The sequence below is a fragment of the Rhododendron vialii genome, chromosome 7a (genome assembly GCF_030253575.1).
Source record: "Rhododendron vialii isolate Sample 1 chromosome 7a, ASM3025357v1".
Taxonomy (NCBI): Eukaryota; Viridiplantae; Streptophyta; class Magnoliopsida; order Ericales; family Ericaceae; genus Rhododendron; species Rhododendron vialii.
This window is the reverse complement of record NC_080563.1, coordinates 760,507-774,925: the sequence shown is the minus strand read 5'-3', so window position 1 is coordinate 774,925 and position 14,419 is coordinate 760,507. Positions and strand designations below refer to the sequence as shown.

Genomic DNA, 14,419 nt, shown 5'->3' with positions numbered 1-14,419 from the left:
AATAGAACTGTATTATAAATTTTCCCCTGCCAGTTGGTATAATGCTTCTTGAGTTGAGTTTGTGTTTGACTCAAAGACTGTTCCTGAACTAAAACATCTATCTATGTATTGAAATTCTCAAGAAGAATGGTACACTCTGTTGCCAAACCGATGACAAAATTACCCGTATCCAAAAACATAGGTATTAAAAATCTAAATAAGGATGGACATGTGCATTGCCAAATAAAAGAGGAAACGGGGATGGTGACGCAGGGGTCCACAGCACCATGATGCCTTCATCTATTTATTGGGAAAATGAAAAACCAATTACCGCTTTTCCTTTTCCTTTTTCTTTTTCCAAACACACCCTACAAAAGAATTCTATTAATGGTTTCATTGAATGCAACTTACAACGCCGTCTTTAATTGCATTAATGGCTTAGCTATTGGTTTCATGACAGGAAAATACACAAAACAAAATAACGATTTCTTGGGTTAGATGCACGCGATTTGCGATAAAACAACAGCTCTCACTGTGGTTCCATCTCCATTTTGTCATCTTCTTCTTATTATTCCCTCTTTCTAGTGTTGCAGAGACCCTTTTTTTTTCATGGTCTCAGTCACAAAGCAAGAAATCCAAAAGTAAATGAATCCAATGACGTTTGATTCCAAAAACAACAACCCATTTTCGTTTTCACCACTAGCCCACAAGCGCAATCATGTTCTAGTGAAGTTTGCTGCTTTTTCTCTCCTTTTGGGTCTGGCTTTTCGGCTCTTTGTTTATAATCCTATCCAGTTTTCTTCAGAAACTATTCACCCTTCTCTTGTTGTACAAAACGTGACATTTCCACCTCCACCGAATATGTCGCTGGTTTCGGGTCATTTACTGGTCGATGAAAGTTTTCCGGCAAGTGATAACATAACTTCTCAGAATGGTAAGTGGAAGTTGTTTCTTGCACTCTCTCTGAAATATGGCAATGTATCAAACACGAAATGCAAATTAAATACAGGTTATATTTCCTATTATACAAGTTGGGTTTTTCCCTTCGTTGTCAGTTAAATCCAAACTAGTCCTTGTTTTGACTACTGGTTGGAAAGCTCACATGAATATGAACTTGACAATAACAAGGATTTTCTTTCTTTTCTATTCTGAAAGTGGGATTCCCTAATTTCTCTTCGTTTTTTCCTTTTACTTTCTTTGCCATTCTTGGCCCCACACCCGTAAGTATTTCAACCTGTTTGATGAAAAGTCTGGGAGAACGTATCAAACTTACGTTATATTCTATGTTCGGTGATGGAAAGGCTGAGAGGTACTGGAGACTCTTGTTTCATTGAACTTACCATATAGTAGTATTTCAGTTGGGTACTGAAGAATATGTGAAGTTATAGCTCTAAATACCAGTTTGGCAGTTTCACATGGTAGTCTACACAGGGGGATATGTTCTTCTATTTATTTATTCTTTTGGTTCGATGGTCGAGGTATCCAGGTCAGTTTACACGCACCTCAACTAATCACTTCTCCGTTCCTGTCAAAGGCAAGCTAACTACGCCGTAACTAGAAAATTCACAAATAAATTATTTTCTTATGGCCTAACTCCAAGAAATGTTTTGCCCAAATGCCCAAATGACATGTTCGCATTTTTGGTCAGACCAACTGATTTTCTTATATTTTGTACAGTCTAGTTTTCATTTGTAATCGGATCAACTAACAATCATTCATACTGTCTTTAACAATCTAGTCACAACAGAATGCAACATATTTACTGGACAATGGGTGCCAGATTCCTCTGGTCCATTTTACACCAGTGAGAGTTGCAAACACATTGAAGCTCCTCAAAATTGTCTGAAAAATGGCCGCCCTGATTCGGATTATGTTCACTGGAGGTGGAAGCCCCACGACTGTGAGTTACCAAAGTTTGATCCGCGGAAATTTCTTGATTTGATGAGGAACAAATCATTTGCTTTCATCGGCGATTCAATTCAACGTAATCATCAGCAGTCATTGCTTTGCACCCTGTCACAGGTAAAACTCCCAAACTTCAGAACTCTACAAGATCAAATGCATTTGTGATTTGTATAAATTTGGAGTAGCTGCTGAATTCTCTTTCTTGTTTTCCCTGTTTGGTTTTGCCAGTTATATGGCGATTATGCATTTCTTTTTCTTTATTTCCGCATGCCCTCATTTACTACAAACGTTTCTCCACTTCCAATCTGCAATGTGTATGGAAGACAAATTTTGTTTGGGTTGATTGGTTCCTTCAACTTTGAATATGATTCCACATAGTACCATGTCACATTATCACTATACCATTAAAAGGCTCAATCCACTTAAAAAAAGTACTCCTATCAGTTTTGGTTGGTGGGAAAACTCAAGACCAAATACAAGAGGGAGCACAAAAAATTAAACCCACAACTATATTCCCAATATCCGAAAATGTCCCGAAAAGAGAAATCAGTAGTTTGGAGCACATCAAAGTGAATGTGACCCATTGATTTCTCTTTTTGGAACATTTTCTGGTTCACTTTCTGGACTACCTAGCATTATGGATCTCTAATAGGAAACAAAATCGAAACCTAGACCAAAAACCTGGGCTTGTTCTATTGGGTTCTCATAAACTTTCTCCCACACTGACACAGTTTTCAATAAATTTCTCTCCACTTATTACACATTTCTATCTATCTCTTTCTACTCGTTATCCGAAAAATCTCCCTCAAAACATTTACCAAATAACCCACATCTCCTACTACCCTGGCTGCCTAGGAGTCGAACAAAAATCAAAAGAATCCTCTCACAACTCGAGAGGCTTGGTAATGGTGAAAGACCTTGCAGCTCTGCATTCTAAATCGAGATAGGATGAATCATATACAGTATTGCTTCATCCATCGTAAACTACCTTTGCTACTGCTGTCGAGCCCTGCCTTGCCCATGCCTAAGAAATACTGGATCCGGTTTTGAGGATTTGGGCAAGACTACTCTTTTTTGGTTCTCAGCTTGGTAGAAGGATTTCATGGACATCGTGGTGTAGCTTTTCACCAAGTCGCTTTAGATAGGCCAGAAATTGATCTCTAGTAGTATCGGTTGGTGGGCAAGTCATGGTTACTAGCTACTGACTCGTGAATTTGTGCAGATTAAACCTTGGGGTTTGGCCCAATGGTTGTGTATCGCTTCTTTCCAGCATGAGGTACGGTCTAGGACTTGACTCCTATGACACGAGGTTGGCCCTCGTAGTTATTTAACTAATACTAACATAATAACATCGTATCGTTTGCACCCCCCCCTCCCCCCCCCCCCCAAAACAACTTGTGGCAAATGAATTCCTTTCTGTGCCCGGTGACAGGTCATTTGGAACATGATACCACCACCAACTTTTGGTAGTGGATGATTGAAACTGATCACCTTGTCTTAAGTGGTTGTCATTCTCAAAAGTTAAAATTTTGTATCACACACCTTGCGAATTATTTGGACTTTGGACTTAGTTCCTTTGCCTTTCTCTGATGTTTTAATTAGTGAGAGATGACCCACTTGATTGTTGCCTGGTCTGTGTTTACAATAATTTAGCTTGTAGTGTAGATTACTTGTAGGCAATTAATGCCACTTATCAAATCCAATACAAGAATGTACAACTACTTATATGCAGCACTGTTCTTGTGAAAGGATATTTACCACCTCGTCCGATGTTAAATTCTCCGTTGGAGTAAAATTTGATCCAGGGTTCTCTAGCTTCTTTACGAATTTCCACATATTGGGATAGTTCAACAAGGTCCTAGGTGCAACTTCTCTTTCTTAAATGCATGGAGTCATCATTTTCCATCTTCTGCTAAGTTCTACCTTGAGAAGTATCATTCCATTAGTCTTCTGCCCATTACCTCGTACTATGTTGATGTCCTCCACAGGATTAGTCTTGCTCGAAAATGCTGGGTGGTGATCATATCACTAATTCATAGCTAGAAACAGTCAAACACAGGAGGAAAAATAGCACTTAAAATAAATTTGGTGAATTTTTATTTTTTTGTTTTTGAGAATACATTGAAAAGCCTAACAACATTGATGGAGCAAGTTTTACCACTTTTATAGCCAATTCTCAATCCAGAATGGCGTTGGCGAAAGTTTTTACTTGTAACTGATAATCATACTATGCAGAATTATGGGTGAAATGATCTGAAAGTTGGTGCCCGTAGGAATACCAATTCCAGTGAAAGTATAAATATAAGTTAGTCCAATTGCAGCAATCATTTTATATCTTATTCTTCAATTTTCCATCCGTCCCTTTTCCTCAGAAGAGTGACACATCAAAGTAATTTTTCTGTTCAAAACCTGAAATTTCACGTAAGGAACGAAACATGGTCCAACTGAATATATTAATTCTATCCTGGATGAAGACTCCACAATACCCAGATCAAGGCATTTAGTTGGTCCATTGTTTGAAAAACACAAGGATGAAGGATCAACAGAATCTGGCTGCTTCCATGTTTGTTTCATTTTTTCAGAGAATTTTACTTTTGCATCATTCAGCAAAGATTTGGTTGCATGACTAATGCAATTGAAGGAATTTTACTGAATTTTCATTGAAGGTAGAAGAAGCAGTGGAGGTCTACCATGACGAGGAATACAGATCCAGAAGATGGCATTTTTCCTCCCACAACTTCACTCTGTCAGTTTTTTTGAGTCCTTTCCTCCTAAAAGCAGCCATTCTTGAAGATATATTTAGAGTTTCAGCGGCTGAAATTCATCTTCATCTCGACAAACTCGATACACAATGGAGTGAACAATACACTAATTTTGATTACGTGGTAATCGCAGGTGGGAAATGGTTTCCCAGAACAGCAACATACTATGAAAACAACACGATCAAAGGCTGCCATTACTGCCCGAGTAAGAATTTAACAGAATTAGGATTTGATCATGCCTACCATAAAGCCCTACAGTTGATTTTTAACTTTGTTACAAGTTCAAACCACAAAGCACACATATTATTTAGAACTACCGCGGCGGATCATTTTGAGAATGGAGAGTGGTATAGTGGGGGCTACTGCAATAGAACCGGACCATTTAAAGAAGGCGAGGCTGATTTAACCACCGAGGACACAACGTTGCGAGATGTTGAGTTAGAAGAATTTGAGAAGGCAGTGGAAATAGGATCCAGAAAGGGGGTGACTTTGAAACTCCTGGACATAAACCACCTTTCATTGTTGAGACCTGATGGGCACCCAGGAGTTTATCTGCCATCCCAGCCGTTTTCCAAGGGTAAACACGAAAAACTTCGGAATGATTGTTTGCATTGGTGCCTGCCCGGGCCGATAGATTCCTGGAATGAGTTGCTAATGCAAATGTTGTTCAGTGGTTGAGAATTAAGAATAAGAAAAGAAACTCTTTTTTGCCTTCAAATTTCCTGGTTTGAAATTATGGGCTTATTGTGATCTTAATGATCTGAAGTGCTGAAAGGAAGAGGATCCCTGCCAACTGGAATAACAATGAAAGCTACTGTTTTAGTACGGATTAAAGTTGAGCTAGCAAGAATGAAGCATAGGAGAAGATATACGACAAAGATATCATCACTTTGTTAGAGTTTTGAAATGTAGTATTTTACTTTACCATCATTGTAAAAATGTCTATTTTCCAGTATTACATTTCACGTGGTATTAGATTACATGTTACACGTGGTGTAAGTGCGCAAGGATTTGATTAATCTTGGTAGAATCTGATTTTTTGTTGCATCCATGAATGGAATGTGTGTTTCGTCTGATCATTTCTCAGGCGAAGAATTGACCTTAATCAAGTGAAGTAACTTTGCTGTTTCATGTGATATTGGAATGGAGTTTCCTTCACATTAGGGATTGGAAGAGGAAAGAGACCCGTGGAGTTTGGATGTTATCAAGCTAACATACATATGATAAACTAGAAGACATATCATGAATTCATGATTGAATCAGATTATAACCATGAAGGTCAAAATTAGAGCAATTCAACAAGCATGTAAAAATATGAAGCATAGCAGAAGATCCTGTAAATATGGTAACCCACCGGGTTCCCTTTCGTCCTCTGCCTGTGAGGCTGTGACAAAGTTCATAAAATTGCAGCATAGGGTTTTACTTTTCATTTTGTATAATGCTTGTTGATTTCAGTTTGTGTTTGTCTGAAAGACTCTTCATGAATCAAAACATAGAATATGTGCAAACATCTCAATGAGGATATTGACAAACGGATGACAGAAGTTACCATATCTTCCACGAACATGAATTGAAGCAGAAAAAGGAGACTTCAAGAATTGGGCCCATCCGTGTTAACTCATAACATCAAAACACTCTCAAAAGCATGCACACGCATACAAATCAGCAACAAGCAACGAACGTCAGTAACAAGCCAATGAAAACTATGTAACTTTTGATCCACAATTGAATTGCAAAACAGATCAAATATCTTCTCCTCTTTTGATAAGTGGATCCAAACATCTTCTTATTCAATGCATACGCAAATTGTATCCAACGCGGCCATTAAAAACATAAATTTGCAAATGGCAAACATAAAATAAAACCTGAAACAAGTTTAGATTACATCCAAGCCAAACACTCCTCGCGCTCTTTCCTACTTGGTTGAAGGAGCTATATCTTGCTTGCTTGGCTCCACTTTAAGGAATGGGTCCTGCAAATTCAAATTTGGCGAACTAAATGTTAGCTAGGATATAATAATGCTCTTAAGAAAATTTAGCAACCCGGAAAAAAAGAAGTTAAAATAGCGAAGAAGTAGAAAAGAAGCTGAAGAGGGAGGAGGTCTATAGTTTTTGCTAGACTGCAGCATTACTTCATTAAATTAGCGTTGCAATGGAAATTAGAAAAGACACATAAACTCATGCTCTTTGATTAGCATTAACAATTGGGAGAATCTATGCATTAAGCTCATTTAAACAACTTTTTCCATCTTCTTGTTTTTGCTGATTGTTCCAGGAATACTGATGTAGTTTGCAATACAATTTGTAAGGACCCATCAATAACAATTGATAAGCACTAAACTTGAACTGAATATTTTAATTTTAATTTTTTTTTAAAGGAGACAAATAAGGTCTGATGGCACCCACAGATGGTGCATTTCATCAACTCAGAGAAGGCAAGAGGCAGCTATTTTCACATGATACTATAGTTTATGGCATTTACGAACACAACAAAATTCTAACTTTATCACCCTGAAACCAATTTAAGGAAACCCTAAATCAACATAGGCCATTTTGCTGCAAAAATATTATATATATATATATATTGCAATTTGATCATTCAAGATGCTAAGTCACAACACCACCATCGATTGGCTTAATTTAATTTCAATTTTGTCATTGAAGAATACGATCGCATTGAAAATCATTCGGATTCCAAATTACACGAGAATGGAGAAATCTAGAGAGAGAGAGAGAGAATACGTTCTGGACGAAGAGGTAGTTGGCGACGACGGCCGTGACGACGATTGATCCCAAAATCGAAGCTGGTCCCGTTAGCAGACTCCATTTGCGGTATATCATCTTCTTCACACACGCACACGCACACACTCTCTCTCTCCTCGATGGCGATCAAGAGAGAAGAACTGGAGAAGGCCATCGGCCCAATTGGAAAACGCTCGATGGGCCAATACTGGTGATGGGCTTCTCATGAGAGGCCTTCACGAAACGGCTCTTGGGTGCGGTTGCATGGACTCTTTTTCTTTGGTTATACGATACTAGTTGTGATTACTTTTTCTTTGGTTACGCAAGGTGTCTTGAGCTAGTTTGTGTATACTTCGAACTAATTTCTACAATCCTTTTTCACAACTGTTTTACACGCTTACACGTAGGGGTGAGGTGACCCCAATAGTTGTTAGCCAAAAAAATCAAACATAAAACCTTAGAATGGAGCAAACATCTAAATCTAAAACCAAAACTACAATTGATTACTTGGATATACAAACAAGTGTGGATAGAAATGCCTGCCTATAACTTTTACTAGGTCTGGAAATCTATCCATGTTATATTGTAATGGTTGAATTTCGGGTCGATTTTGGAGTTCGCAGCTTGGTTAGTCCGGACCAGCACTTGTTACACATTTCTGGAGCTTTCTGTTTTTTTTGGCTCGAGGTCTGGTCTGGATCAGTTAGTCCGAACAAACCTCAGCACCTTTGGACGTCCGGACTAACTTCGTCCGATTGTTCCAAATTCGATCGTCGCTATCTGATATTTTGGTTCGGACCAGCGGGCACGCAAAACAGCGCGTTTGACTTCGTTTTTAAGGTTTTTTGAGGGCTCGAAAGCCCAATATGGTTAGGACTTGTTAAGCAACTTGTCTTTGGGTATAAATACATTTGTTATGCCTCTTTATTGGTGAGAGAGCAAATATTAGGCATTTGATTAGAGTTTGAGAAAGTTGCCTCCTTATTTTGGCTTTTGGTAGAAGAGTTCTACATACTTCTTCTTTGTAGCTCTTTGAGCATTCGTATTTGATTAGTGAAGCCATCGATCGACTGCCCATGGACTAGGCTTACATCCTAAAGTAAAACCGAACCACGTATATCTGTGTGTCTCTCTCTTCTTTTGTTTGATTTCTCTCTCATTCTCTCATGTTTGGTTTGATTAGTTTGGTTTGTGATAAGCACTCAATAATGCATATTCTTGGTGCTTAAGTCCTCTAGTATGTTGTGTTTGTACATATATGTTGTTATTTTTATATGATATTGCACGTAAGGTAGATTTTTGTGTGTTTCAGGTAATTCGTATAAATAAGGCGCGTTTGAACACCAAAGAATGCTCCAGGTGCAACCAAATACTCAAGGCCACGTGCCACCTCGTTGTGTTGCTCAAAAGGATGGTTTGGAGGTTGCTCGGGTCGCCCAAGGGTCAAGGGAATTGAAGGACATGTGAGGATTTTACCAAAACTATTCATTTTCCGACCAGCTAAGGGTAGAATCGTCATATCTTTTGATGTACAAATTAATCTTGGATCCAAACCACTTGGGTTAGAAAGTAAACTCGACAAGATTTCCAACGGTTGGGAGTGTCCAGAGTGAGCCCATGAAGTTCCCCAAAAAATCTGCCCAGCGGGTACCGGTACTGGGAATTGCCTAGTACCAGTACTAGCAGTCTAGAAGTTGTCCAAAACGTCCAAAAACGTTAGTACCGGTACTGAGGAAGTGCCAGTACCGGTACTGCTTGGAAATTCTGCAGATTTTTGTTAACTTTTTCAACCTTTCATTTATGGAAAGTTTCCACTTATGAAATATTTTTGGGATATTTTGGAGGACTTTTTGGTCCTTTGTAACTTAACTTTAGGGCCCTCTATATATGGGTGTATGCCATTTTATGGAAAGTATGAACCGTGAATTAAATTTAGGCCTAAGTTTCTTTCTTGCTTTCTAGGATCTCCATTGTTGCCTTTCAAGCTTTCTTAACTAATTTCTTCAAGAACTCTAGTAAGTCTTTGTCGTTTGTTGATTTTTCGTTTATTAAAGTTACTTGTACGAACTAGATCCTTAGTACTATCAAGTTTATTTTCGTTTCCTACGGTTAAATCTTATAGCTCATTTTTCTAGCATGTTTTGTTCTTTAGCATGGTTGAGTAGTTGATTGGTTAAGTCTTGGGTTAATCTTTTCTAAAGACTTAGGTTGTTATTTGGTTCTCAAACCCTCGGGCTTAAAATCGTGAGTTTTGGAATAAGAGCTTAACTTGCATTTTTGGTCTAAATGAGCGATGTTAACTTCTTGATATGCCGTTTAGTCAAACGGTCTTGGCACGCGACATGCCTAAAAGCTTGTGGCCTCCTACATGTTCGATTCATTAGTAAAACAAGTTGGTTTGATTCCGATAAATCACATCTTTCGATAAACGTAGTCTTTTAAAGTTAAATCTTCTGAGTGTGAGCGCGTGGTCGTGACTCTCACTTGAGAGTTATATTCGAGAACCGATAATGGCCTTAGTCACGGGATGGATGATCCCTAGACTTGCCTCTCTTAGTTTATTAAACTCATTTCTAGTCTTTTTCCTTGATATTTTCACTTTCAAAGCAAAACCAAGTTGGCCGTCTTAACGCCGAAATCCACCATATGAAACGTACAATCCGTTTAAGGTATTACCGATTCTCTGTTGGTACGATCCCGGTCTCACCAGTTATTATGCTATCAACGACCTAGCCCTACACTTGAGATTTTCAACCTTATTGGAAGGCAAAGTTATCGACTAAACAGTTTGCTTCACACATCTTTCTTTTTTTTTCTTCGATTCAATATTCGTAATCACTGTCTGTTTATTTGCTTCTGCACAACAGTAATCACCTATAACTTACCTGTCACTTTATCTCTTTGAATGAAAAATAGATTTTCGACAAATTTGTACGGGTCATAATTCTTTCATATTACTAGTATATTAAATCGTATCAAACTAGTTATTTACGTAACACAAAATGTCGAGATCAATATCCAATCCATGCGGCGAAAAGATGCCATTCTACCTAGTACTATTTGTTTATGTAATTTGTTTTCTGATTCTAGAGATCAACCCCGAAGCAAGAAGAAGATGTCATTCAGGAGAAATTAAGAGGGAATATCGAATATTCGAATGACTAATGCTGAAGTAGTTACTTTCGAAGTAACATGAAAAAAACGGCAACGACTTACCAATGAGTCAAGATCTATGGTCTATTTCCATCAGCGGGCAGGGCAGGTGGAAGAAGTCCATTATGAAATGTATTGAATACATATATGTCAAAAAAGGAGATATTAAGGTGGACTCAAAATTTTAATTTAACCAACTATATACATAAGAGGCCTATAAATACGGTGCCATGTTAAACCACTAAATTACATATGTTTTCCTTATATAACACGTGGGTCATCACAATGACTAACAGACCGTGTATTTTGTGGTACTTGAATTATTTTATAATATCGTGTTTATGGTATTTGCCTTTTTAGGTGTTGCTGGGTCTACTTGTTCTATATATCGTAAATGCCTGTGTGGAGCCATTTCTAAAATCTATTGGTAGCATTTTCAAACATGAGATTTCATGTAATTTTGTTTTACAGTACAACTTTTACTTATTGCTCATCTGTTAAAAGTATCTTAAGCACTTCTAAAAAGATGATTATTTTGAACAATCCATTCAACAGAAACCAAACAGATCTATACAACACTTATGACTTAACTACTATCCACTTTCAACTTTGAACAACGTGATTAAGTGTGGACTAAGGCCCCGTTTGATAACCCTTCAAGGGGCTGAGATTGGATTGGTAGAGTGATGGTATTATCAGTACCTTGCTTGGTTTTCCAAAAATGGTCCGGACTATCAATCCGGTAGGATTGCTAAAACTCCAACTTGAGAGTATTGCTAATACCTCTTGGAGATGGTATTGGTAATCGCAACTCAACCTCTCCTCATTATCAATTCATTCTCACTACCAATCTTTTCTATCAATCCAATCTTATCATCTAATCTTATCTCAAACAAACATACTCATTATTAATCCATTCTCATTACCAATCTCAATCTTAATCTCATCTCCTTACGAATCACATTCATTTATCACTGCTATCAAACGGGCTTAAAAAACTTAATTAGGTCACGTAATCTTTTGGTTAGATTCTTTCAATTTCCATTTCAAATTCTGATAATTTGAGATTTTATTGAAAAGTAGTTTCACATTTTCGCTTTTCATTCACACAAATTTTAACCATTTTCGAAAGGACATTAATTGAGCACATATTCAGTCTTGAAACTAACAAATACTTGCAAAAGCTTTAACATATATATGAAGTTGTAGATTTTGACACTCCTCTTTTATTCAAAAAGTAATTCAACTCTCCTGGAGCACTACTACAGTAGGGTTGTCTATGTGGTACTTTCAATCATTTATGTAGTAACAATTTTTATGATAGAGACATTACCATTCACTTTTGTGGGTGATTCAGAGATAAAAAGTGACTCATATTATGTGATGACGATCTTCTATTTAAGGAGAGTATTACATGTAATTCCCACGTGATGTTCCGAGAGTACCAAATAATTGGCTTGAATGGTCGGCTACTACTCTTGGGATTGAGGATTTCTGTAGTGCGGCCGACACTACAGGGCGTGTAAGGCGGTCGATCCGACCGTCCATTTTTACATCAACAGCTCGGATCAATATGAGTTCATATTGATTTGAGCCATCTATTGCCGAGATGGACAGCTCGGATATGCCCTACAGGATCCCCGGATCCACAAAAAGTGGGACTCAAAATTGGTCTAGTGAGAGAAGTTATTATTCTAGAAACTAGTTGACATCAGGCTTACTTATGCTATTACATCACCCACATGAAGATGATGATGATAAAATGTGAACCACCCAAATCTCCCCTGTTTTCATCTACTACTATTCTACAAAAAAACCAGCATTTCAGTTGCAATAAATACATACACACACGGACCCTTCAATCACCACAACAAAACAAAAACCAAAACAATAAATACATACACACACGGACCCTTCAATCACCACAACAAAACAAAAACCAAAACAAAAGAAAAGTCTAATCAAAAGCTCCATAATGCCTATATAAAACCACCATTGCATCTCTCTCTCTCACCACTTCATCTCCTCCAAGAAACCTTTCATTTCAACACACAAAAGACATCATCTTTCCTGGTGGGAAGCGCCAACAAAAATGGAGCAAAAACCCCACATAGCCTTACTTCCCACACCCGGCATGGGTCACCTCATCCCACTCGCCGAGTTCGCCAAGCGACTCGTCCTGACTCACAACTTCTCCGCAACCTTCTTGATCCCAACCGACGGCCCGTTGCCCAAAGCCCAGAAATCCTTTCTTGAATCTCTCACCCCCGCCGGCATATCGCACGTCCTCCTTTCTCCGGTCAACTTCGACGACTTGCCCGACGACGTTCGGATCGAGACCCGTATCTCCCTCTCCGTGACCCGCTCCCTCCCTTCCCTCCGCGACCAGATAAAATCACTCGTTTCGGGTCACCGGGTCGTCGCCTTAGTCGTTGATCTATTCGGTACCGATGCTTTTGACATAGCTATGGAATTCCAAATCTCTCCCTATATTTTCTTCCCATCCACGGCCATGGCCTTGTCATTATTCCTTTACTTGCCGGAGCTTGATTCCTCTGTTTCTTGCGAGTATAGAGATTTACCCGGCCCGGTTCGGATTCCGGGTTGCATACCGATCCACGGGAAGGACTTGCTGGACCCGGTTCAGGACCGAAAGGATGAGGCCTATAAATGGGTTATTCATCACACAAAACGGTACGGTTTGGCTGAGGGTATTATGGTCAATAGCTTCAAGGAATTGGAAGGTGGGGCAATTGGCGCTTTGCAAGAGAAAAAACCCGGAAAACCGCCCGTTTACCCGATTGGGCCACTCATACAGATGGATTCGGGTAGCGGGGACGACGGGTCGGGTTGTTTGAGTTGGTTGGATAATCAGCCACCTAGCTCTGTTTTGTTTATCTCGTTTGGGAGTGGTGGGACCCTCTCACATGATCAGCTCAATGAGCTTGCCTTGGGGTTGGAAATGAGTGAACAAAGATTCATATGGGTTGTTAGAAGTCCAAGTGACACAGCTGCTTATTCCAGTTTCTTCACTGTTCAAAGCAAAACTGACCCTTCTGCATTTTTACCAAAAGGGTTTGTAGACAGGACCAAGGGGTATGGCCTACTGGTGCCATCTTGGGCACCACAGGCTCAAATCCTTAGCCATCGCTCGACCGGAGGGTTCTTAACCCACTGCGGTTGGAACTCGACGTTAGAAAGCGTGGTTCATGGCGTTCCGTTAATCGTTTGGCCACTTTATGCAGAGCAGAAGATGAATGCTGTGATGTTGATCGAGGATGTAAAAGTGGCGTTGCGGCCGAAGGTTGGTGAAAACGGTATAGTTGGGCGTGTTGAGATTGCCAAAGTCGTGAAGGGTCTAATGGAAGGGGAGGAAGGGAAGCAAGCTCGAACCCGAATGAGAGACCTAAAAGACGCCGCGGAAAGGGTTCTAAGCGCTGACGGGTCTTCAACAAGGTCGCTTGCTGAGTTGGCACAGAAGTGGAAGAACAAGATTAGTAATGAAAATTGATTAGGTTAAGTCATTAGTGTCTGTCTACATGTTGGCTCTATTTCTTTCTCCTTCTTGTTTTTTTTTTTTTTAATTTCTCCCCATTGTCATAAGGCCTTGTACAAGCTTGTATGCTCTTTATTGGTATTGAAGTGGCATTTATTTTTAGTCTTTTTTTCTGTGTTCTTTGTTGCTATGATTGTAGAGGGTAGTATATTAGTAGGTGAGATGGGTGCATCCACATGAAACATGCGGCACCAGCCAATGAAGCCAGAGGGATGGACCCCAGCCACTTTAAAAAATTTATTAGCTCAGAAAGGGGGTTGCCAGTGCCACTAGGCATTAAAGAACTTGTTGGCTGCCATTGACGCCCATTAACATTCAATCAT

At 39.2% G+C, this 14,419-nt stretch overlaps 2 protein-coding genes across 2 annotated transcripts; both read left to right on the top strand.

Annotated features, from left to right (window-relative positions):
- The first annotated feature begins 433 nt into the window (after nucleotides 1-433).
- LOC131334584 (protein trichome birefringence-like 25) lies at nucleotides 434-5,693 on the top strand. Its single transcript, XM_058369688.1, has 3 exons — nucleotides 434-913; nucleotides 1,718-2,001; nucleotides 4,551-5,693. The coding sequence occupies exons 1-3, from the start codon at nucleotides 625-627 to the stop codon at nucleotides 5,322-5,324; spliced, it is 1,347 nt and encodes a 448-aa protein (XP_058225671.1). The 5' UTR covers nucleotides 434-624; the 3' UTR covers nucleotides 5,325-5,693.
- Nucleotides 5,694-12,441: 6,748 nt separating this feature from the next.
- On the top strand, nucleotides 12,442-14,198 carry LOC131334583 (hydroquinone glucosyltransferase). Its single transcript, XM_058369687.1, has one exon. It carries the CDS (start codon nucleotides 12,633-12,635, stop codon nucleotides 14,049-14,051), a length of 1,419 nt encoding a protein of 472 aa, XP_058225670.1. The 5' UTR covers nucleotides 12,442-12,632; the 3' UTR covers nucleotides 14,052-14,198.
- Nucleotides 14,199-14,419: the final 221 nt, after the last annotated feature.

Coding starts and splice junctions, on each gene's coding strand:
- LOC131334584 (XM_058369688.1), top strand. CDS start 625: ATGAATCCAATGACGTTTGATTCCAAAAACAACAACCCATTTTCGTTT. Junction 914..1,717: donor TAACATAACTTCTCAGAATG/GTAAGTGGAAGT, acceptor TTAACAATCTAG/TCACAACAGAATGCAACATA. Junction 2,002..4,550: donor TGCTTTGCACCCTGTCACAG/GTAAAACTCCCA, acceptor TTTTCATTGAAG/GTAGAAGAAGCAGTGGAGGT.
- LOC131334583 (XM_058369687.1), top strand. CDS start 12,633: ATGGAGCAAAAACCCCACATAGCCTTACTTCCCACACCCGGCATGGGT.